Source organism: Pteropus alecto, unplaced genomic scaffold (genome assembly GCF_000325575.1).
Source record: "Pteropus alecto unplaced genomic scaffold, ASM32557v1 scaffold30, whole genome shotgun sequence".
NCBI lineage: Eukaryota > Metazoa > Chordata > Mammalia > Chiroptera > Pteropodidae > Pteropus > Pteropus alecto.
Genome location: NW_006429782.1, coordinates 577 through 8,335, shown reverse-complemented (window position 1 = coordinate 8,335; position 7,759 = coordinate 577). Strand labels below are relative to the sequence as shown.

Sequence of the window (7,759 nt, the reverse complement as noted above, 5' to 3'; positions counted from 1 at the left end):
CCCACGACCTCCACGCCCCCGGCCCGGGACGCACAGCGCTCGGGCGGGATTCGAACCCGCGTGGGCCCGGGAGAAACCGAGAAAGCCGGGCCCCAGGCTGCGGGGCGAGCCGCGCCTCCGGCGGCTGCAGAACCTGTTGGGCCGCTTTGCGGGCCAGGCTGGGGGAAGGGGCCGCCCCAGGCGTCCCGGGAACAAAGGCTGAGTGTTTGCTCTGGGGCCGAGGACAATGGCCCCGGAATTCTACCGCCGGCGTGGGAGGGGCCCCTCGGCCAAACTCCCCCTGCCCCCCATTCTGCTTCTTGCTCCCAGTCGGAGACGGAGGGGACTGAGGGAGGGCGAGGTCAGTCCTGATGGACGGCAGAGGCCAGGCTCTCTTCCCCGGCCTCCGGAGCCCCCTTTTGCGGTGGGCGGGCGGAAGCAGGAGCAGTCAGTCCCCTGGGCTCCGAATCCTGAGCACATGGCATTCGTGTAAGTATTTGTGTGGCAGCTACTGTACGTCCGGCACCAAGCGACATACGGATCATTAAACCCTTCCCTCCGAACAGCCTGCGAAGGACCTGCGCTTAAAATCCCCTTTGGGCAGAGGTCACGCCGGGAGGCAGAGCCGCGATTCGGTTCTGTTGCTGCTGCCGGTGCCGGGGGCGGTTGGCCCAGGCAGACCCTGCTCCCCTGTTAGAAGATTCAACACATAAACAGTTCGGTTTTTAGATGGTGACAGGGCACTGACGAAACCCTGGGGGTGCGTGGAGGTTGTTGGCCCTGACTCCAGTGCCCAGGAAAGACTAGCTTCGCTTCTGATTTGGGGGCCGGGGACAGGAGTGGGGAGCTCCCTCTGCCTGGCGCCAGGTCCCCCGGAGCTTCTCTCCTCCTCCCTCAGGCCACCTTCTCTGAGTGGCCTGCTGACAACCCCTTTGAAAGCTACTGTTTCCAGCCCTCTCGGGGCCTGAGGCAGACCTGTTCTCACTGCGTCTCCAGACTCAGCGTCGGCCGTGCTCATGCAGCCACTGGAGGGTCCTCTCTGGGTCCTCTCTGGGTCCCCTGGGGACCCTGAATTTGGCCTTTTGGGAGGAGTTGGCCGTGGGGTCCTCCTCTGGAATTCAGGCCCCAGAAAGAGCCACGCCCTTTGATACTTGTCACCTGCCCTGCCCTGGGCAAAGGACACCCTCCTGCAGAGCAGAGAGCCCTCTCTGCACAAGCCCCAGGGCGACCTAGGCTTTTCACAGTCTGGTCCTGACTGTGGCTACCGAAGGTGGCTTTGGACTGAGCTCAGGGCCAGGGATGTCTTGGGCACTGTGTAGCCGGCTTAGGGACAGACATGTGAGTGTAGGTATGTCAGCTCTGCCCCAGGGAGTGACCCTGATCCCTGGCTGGCCCAAGGGTGAGGAGCAGGGCGGCCTCTTCTTTTAACAGATGCTCCTTAAACACCTTGCTCGGGCTCTGGGACTCAGCCTTGAGCAGACAGTCCCCGCAGGTGCTCACGAGGGAGCAGGGGGATTACATCAGGCGTGGTGATTGCATAATTACACCTGAGGGCCAGAGTGATGATGAGTGGGCCAGTCGGGAGGGTGGATGGAGCTGAGACCAGAGAGAAGCGAGTCAGAGATGTTTGGGGTAGACAGTGGGGCGTGTGCAAAGGTCCTGGGGTGGGTGCTTGTTGGGTTTGTTCGAGGAGCAGGGAGGAGGTGGGGTGGGGGTTGGACTACGTGCCTGGGGAGGCTTTGCTGTCCCTATGACAGTGATGGGGAACCCCGAGGGAGTATTAATGGGGTCAGCGGCGTCCCATTTGCCATGAGCAAGGCTCCTGGCTGTCTGGTGTGCAGAGAGGTGACGAAATCAGAAGGGAGGCCGAGGCCTGGGTGCGAGTGCCAGTCCCGGGGGCTCGGCTGGTGCGGGGAGAGAACCACGTGGCTCCTGGCTTCTCCCGCCCCACCCCCAGCCTCTCTGCCTTTCGCCATCCTCACGATCGTGAACGCCCCGTACAAGCGAGGCTTCTACTGTGCCGATGACTCCATCCGGTACCCCTACCGGCCAGACACCATCACCCACGGGCTCATGGCCGGCGTCACCATCACCACCACCATCATCCTCGTAAGGCAGGAGGATTGGAGGGTGGGGGTGGGCGGACGGGTGGTCAGGGTCTGCCCTAGGAAGAGGGGGCTCCCTTTGGAGATCCCACTCCCCCAGTGGCCTGGGGAAGCTGGGAACTCTTAAACCGCTTTCAATGGGGAGGACCGAGGCCCCAGGCCGGTGGCTGGGGGGGGACCCCACGGCTGCTGCCGTGCCCACCGGCGGCTCGGCGGCTCCCTTGCAGGTCTCGGCCGGGGAGGCCTATCTGGTGTACACGGATCGCCTCCATTCCCGCTCCACCTTCAACAACTACGTGGCCGCGGTCTACAAGGTGCTGGGGACGTTCCTGTTTGGGGCCGCGGTGAGCCAGTCCCTGACGGACCTGGCCAAGTACATGATCGGCCGTCTGCGGCCCAACTTCCTGGCGGTGTGTGACCCTGATTGGAGCCGCGTCAACTGCTCCGTCTACGTGCAGGTGGAGAGGCTGTGCAGGGGGAGCCCCGCCAACGTCACCGAGTCCAGGTAGGCCCGGAGGCACCTGTGGCCTGGGTCTTGCAGACGAGGTGGGAGGGAGGGGTGCCGGGCCCTGGAGCAGAATCGTCGGCGTCCAGAGGGGTGACCCGCAGGGGCGACCTGCCCCCACATAAGATAAGTCACTAACTTACCCAGTTTGACGTGTGCGAGTCATCGGTTTTTAGTGCATTCACAGCGCACGCAGCTGTCTTATTCCAGGGCAGCGGTGTCACCCCGAAAGGGAAGAAAGGCCACGTCTTCGCCATCTCCCCGTCCCCCCGGCCCCCTTCCCGTCTCTGGCCGGGCCCGTTCTGGACCTTGCGTACGAATGGAGTCATACCCTGCGCGGCCTTTCTTGTCTCGTTTCTTTACTGCTTCCAACTTCATCCACATTGTAGTTTCCGTCCGTTTTCGCTTTATTCGGGGCTCGGTCGTGAGGGGCTCCATGCTCATTGTGTCTCGCGGGACGGGCCATTCTGTCTGCCGACCGGTTCGTCTTAGTGTCCCTGTGGCCTCGCGGGGTCCGGCCGCGCTGGCCGCGTCTTGGTGGCTCTGCGCACGGAGCGCGCCTCGTCCATTCTCGTAATTTCGACCGTTTGCGTCTTCGAATCCGAAGTGAGTCGCTCACGCACATGGTAAAGTTAGACTTTTCGAAACTCCGTTCTCCAGTCTGTGGCTTTTCGTGGAGCCTGATACAGTCGCATCCCGCGGAGGCGCCGGTGAGGGAGGCCTTGCGTTTCTTTGGCGTTTGCTTTTTCCATCTTAGACATACACTCGTTTAATCGAAAAGAAGGCAGTCGTGGAGGAAACAGTTTTGCTGTTTCTAATTCCCCCGTTACAGCCTCCTGTTTTGGTTAAATAGGTGTTTACGGGTCCTGAGGTTTGCAGACAGATACGTGATGTGACAGATACAGTAAAAGCTCAGCTCACGCTGCTGGCTTCTGTACGGTGCTTCCTTTCCTAATTATAGATGAAAAATCAGGAATGCTAAAGCAAAGCGACATGAGCAGTGACTTTATATCTCGTAATGACCTTTTCTGGCCTTTTTTTTATGTCTTCGTGTGGATTTGGGTTTCTGTCCTAACCCTTGACTTCCCGGCACATTTGTGGCACGTCGAGCTCTGCGTCTTTATCTGGAAATGTCTTAATTTCTTCTTCCGTCCCAGAGGACGATTTTGCCAGACCTAGACTTCTTGGCTGACAAGTTTTCTGCTTCGGTTCTTCGGAGACATAGTCCAGTGCCTTCTGGCGGGCGCGGGTTCTGATGACAAGGTGGCCGTGAGGTCGCCACGGGTCCTGGCCCAAAGAGCCCCTTCCCGCCTCTGCTTTCCCGAGGTCCCCCGGCTGTCGGCAGCGTGACTGTAATGGGTGCCTGGGTGGACGCCTTTGGGATTTTCCTTCTCAGAGTTTATTGAGTTTCTTGGGTGTGTAGTTTAATGGTTTTCCCCACACTTGGGGGATTTTTCAGCCGTTATTCCTTCAGATGGCCTATCCGCCCCTTCTCTCCCTCATGTCCTTTTGGGACTCCCATGATGTCTGACAGCAAACACGCTTCTGTGTGAGGCCGGGGAAGTCAGGGGCGGGTTGGGGTGCAGGGGGGAGGCGGAGCCGCTGCCCGAGCTGCCCGTCCCGACCTCCCATCGCGCCTCCTGATGCCAGCCGTTCCTCCTCAGACTGTCTTTCTACTCCGGACACTCCTCCTTCGGGATGTACTGCATGACATTCTTGGCGGTGAGTCCGTTTTCCAGGACCTGCCGCGTGCGCCACCGCGGCCGCCTCATCACCGCCTTTGGCTGGGCCTCGGGTGCTGAGTCTGTACCGTGGCGCGTGCGTGCGGGAGGCGGTGGCGGGGCTCAGCTGGCTGGTTCCTGACAGCTGCGGGCGCTGGGCCCCGCCCGGCTCTGCGCCCTGGGCCTCAGGCGCGGGTGGCCCTGGCTGACCCGCCCTCTGGCCCGCAGCTCTACGTGCAGGCGCGACTCTGTTGGAAATGGGCGCGGCTGCTGAGGCCCACGGTGCAGTTCTTCCTGGTGGCCTTCGCCCTCTACGTGGGCTACACCCGCGTGTCCGACCACAAGCACCACTGGAGCGACGTGCTCGTGGGCCTCCTGCAGGGGGCGCTGGTGGCCGGCCTCACTGTGAGCCGCCCCGCGCCCCCTCCCCCTTCCTCAGCCCCCCTGGGTCTCGTCCGCGCCGCGCCCCGCTTGCACCCCCCTCTCTGCCACCCCGGTCTGCTGTGCTCATTGCCCCCAGCGCGTCCCCCCGCGTCCCCTGGGGTCCCGCTCCCCCTGGAGGCCCTCACCGTCTGCTCCTCTCCTCCCGGCCCCGCTCCTAGGTGCGGTTCGTCTCCGACTTCTTCAAAGCCCGGCCGCCGCAGCACTGCCTGGAGGAGGAGGAGCTGGAACGCAAGCCCAGCCTGTCTCTGACGCTGACGCTGGGCGAGGCTGAGCGCAGCCACTATGGGTACCCAGGGCCCAGCTCCTGAGGCCGAGCCGCCCAGGCAGGGCCCGTCTGGGCATCCAGCAGGGACTCAGGGTGTGGGTCCGGGTGTCCGTGGAGCTGGCAGGGCCCTCACGTGACATGGCGAGGAGGGCTCTGGACAGGCTCCCCACCTGGGGCTGGTTCTCAGAGGGGTTTTCATCAGCCCCACCTGCTGTGCACTGACCAGGGGTCTGGGGTTGCCCAGGGCAGCCCAAGTGGTTGGAGGGAGACCCTGCCGTCATAGCTCCCTCTGTACCCCTTCTTTTGTTGGTTGTGGAAGGGTCCAAGAGATCTGGATAAATGCTGTTTTTGTAAAATATGATGCATATGTGGATCTTTAGTACACTAGGGCCTTCACGTGAAGGGCGCCTGTGTTCGCGGTGGCGGTGGCGGTTCTGAGGCCCGTTCCCGGCAGAGGGGCCTCAGCCAAGGAGCTCAGGTGCCACAGCCTCTGGCGAGGTCACCGAGACGAGAAAGCAACAGCCTCGCCTTCAATCAGCTGTGTCTTCCAAGGGCCCCAGTTCCTTTTCCTGGAGAATGACATTACAAACCGACATCTGGGAGGTGACTGTGCTCGGCCGACGATGCGAGACGTCTGCGTGCATCCCGCCTCTGCCCACGCCCCAGTCACCGGGACTTCCGTGCGCGACAGTCCAGGTCCATCCCAGGCGGACGACGAGCGTGTCCTCTTGTCTCAGCCCGATCCCCTGTCACATGGACACTGTGTCCTGCCCCTCGCTTCTCTGTAATGTCCCACTCCGACGGCCAGTGAGGGAACTGGCATCTGTGCTGGCTTTACCCTCAGGACGGCGTTTAATTCGTTACCTCCATTCCAGGTCTCTCTAGCACGGTTTCGGAATCGTTAACTGCCACCCCCGAGGGGAAGGCTTGTAGCAGAGAGGTCACGTCTCTCTACAGTGCATTTCGCCTTCCGTTCGTTCCCAGAGTTATCCAGGTTGGCACCTTTGCCCCGCCACTAACAGTGAGTCCGCACATTTCTAGTACAGTGACATTCTGTGGCGCATTCTGTATCCCATCCGTGCCCACACCCTAAAAACCCCTAACTTGAATAGAGCATGTTTTATTCTTTGGACTGTAAAAGTCTGTGAGATCCGTATCTAGTGCTACATTTACGGTTCTTTGAAAAGAAAAAAACATTTATACAGTGATGTTTTATTTAACAGCAATAATTTCAGTGGTCAATAGCTTTGCATACAATTCGCGAACTTTCTGAGTAGGAATTGTGTTTTTTTTCAAGGTTTCGGGGAGTCTCAGAGCGAGCCCAGAGGCCACACAAAGTGCATCTTAAACAGCACATGGGGGTGTTTTCTAGAAGGAGTAGAGTCATCTTTTGAAGCTGTATGAATGTGGAGTGTTTTAAAGAATCTAAGGGACTGTGACTGAATTTCTCTCAGTCACCATCCCAGCGATTCCTACTGGCCGACCCACCTCACTAGTGCCCGTCCCCACCCTGCTGGTGCACGAGGCCCGGCAGGGCAGGATGCAGATGGAGCCTCCCCCTCTGCCGACCTCCTGACCCTTTATGCACCTCGTGCAGAGTTTTCTCCCTCTGCACCTCTTGCTTCCCCAATGGATGTGACAGTGGAAAAGATATGGGCCCTCTCAGCCAGGCAGCTATGGCAGATGAGACAGGCCTTTGGTACAGGTTTGAGCAGAGTGCTGTGGAGTCAGAAATAACAGGAACTTCCTGGTCAGGAAATATGATTCTTTATCCTCTGCTTCCACCTCGTGTACATTTTGGGAATCACAACCAAATATAGGTCATCAAGTGTAGGTCATCATGAATATTCATTCTCGGCTGCCATCTGGTAGGCAATTTGGGAATAACATGACAGTGCTGTTCATAAAGTTATTTCTGCCGCTTTTTTATGTTCATTTTGAAAATAACACCCAGGGTATGTCGTTATGAATAAATTTTTTTTTGCTGCCATCTCGTGGCTATTTTGAAAATAACACCCAAGTGTATGTCATTAAAATTTATTTCCTGCTGCCATCTGGTGGGCATTTTGGGAATAACACCAGAGTGTATGAAATTTAAAAAGTTACTTTATGCTGCCATCTGGTGGACATTTTTGGAATAAAATCTGATGTTCGTCACAAATATTCATCGTCTGCCTTCATCTAGTGTGCATCTTGAGAATAACACCAGAGTGTAATAAATGTATTCTTGCTGCCATCTCGTGGGCATTTGGGGAATAACACCATAGTGTATATCATGAAAACCTATTTCTGCTGCTACATTTCGTATGCATTAAAAAAATAACACCTCGGGGTATGTCATTATGAAATTTGTCTCTGCTGCTATACAATGTGAATCTTGGGAATAACAAGTGCATGTCATGAAAAGTCATACTCTGCTGCCATCTAGTGGACATTTTGAAAACAACACCCTACCGTACGTCATCCTCAAAATTTATTTTACGGTGCCATCTGGTGGGCGTTTGGAATAATCCCTCAGTTTATTTCTGCTGCTATCTGGTGTGCATTTGAAAATAACAGTCAAGGGCCTGTTTTTACGAAAAGTTTTTTACTGCCTCTCTTTCATGTGTGTCCTTGGGTTAAAACACAGGAGCACATGTCATGAAAGTTATTCTCTGCTGCCATCTTGTGGGCATTTTGAAAATAACAGCCAAGTGTATGTCATTATAAAAACTTCTATTCTGCTGTCCTCTGGTGGGCA

At 57.5% G+C, this 7,759-nt stretch overlaps 1 protein-coding gene across 4 annotated transcripts; it reads left to right on the top strand.

The window, feature by feature from the left end:
- Nucleotides 1-13: 13 nt before the first annotated feature.
- PLPP2 (phospholipid phosphatase 2) lies at nt 14-7,182 on the top strand. 4 transcript variants are annotated; one of them, XR_001516491.2, is made up of 6 exons: nt 15-2,088; nt 2,312-2,589; nt 4,254-4,311; nt 4,539-4,715; nt 4,913-5,715; nt 5,895-7,182. XR_001516491.2 is itself a non-coding variant. In XM_006904030.3 (5 exons), the coding sequence occupies exons 1-5, from the start codon at nt 1,570-1,572 to the stop codon at nt 5,060-5,062; spliced, it is 1,182 nt and encodes a 393-aa protein (XP_006904092.2). In that variant the 5' UTR covers nt 15-1,569; the 3' UTR covers nt 5,063-7,182. The 4 variants fall into 4 exon arrangements, 2 of the variants coding, with proteins under 2 accessions (XP_015441457.1, XP_006904092.2); XR_001516492.2 differs by having other exon boundaries at nt 4,913-6,040; nt 6,317-7,182; XM_006904030.3 differs by having other exon boundaries at nt 4,913-7,182.
- The last annotated feature ends 577 nt before the right edge of the window (nt 7,183-7,759 follow it).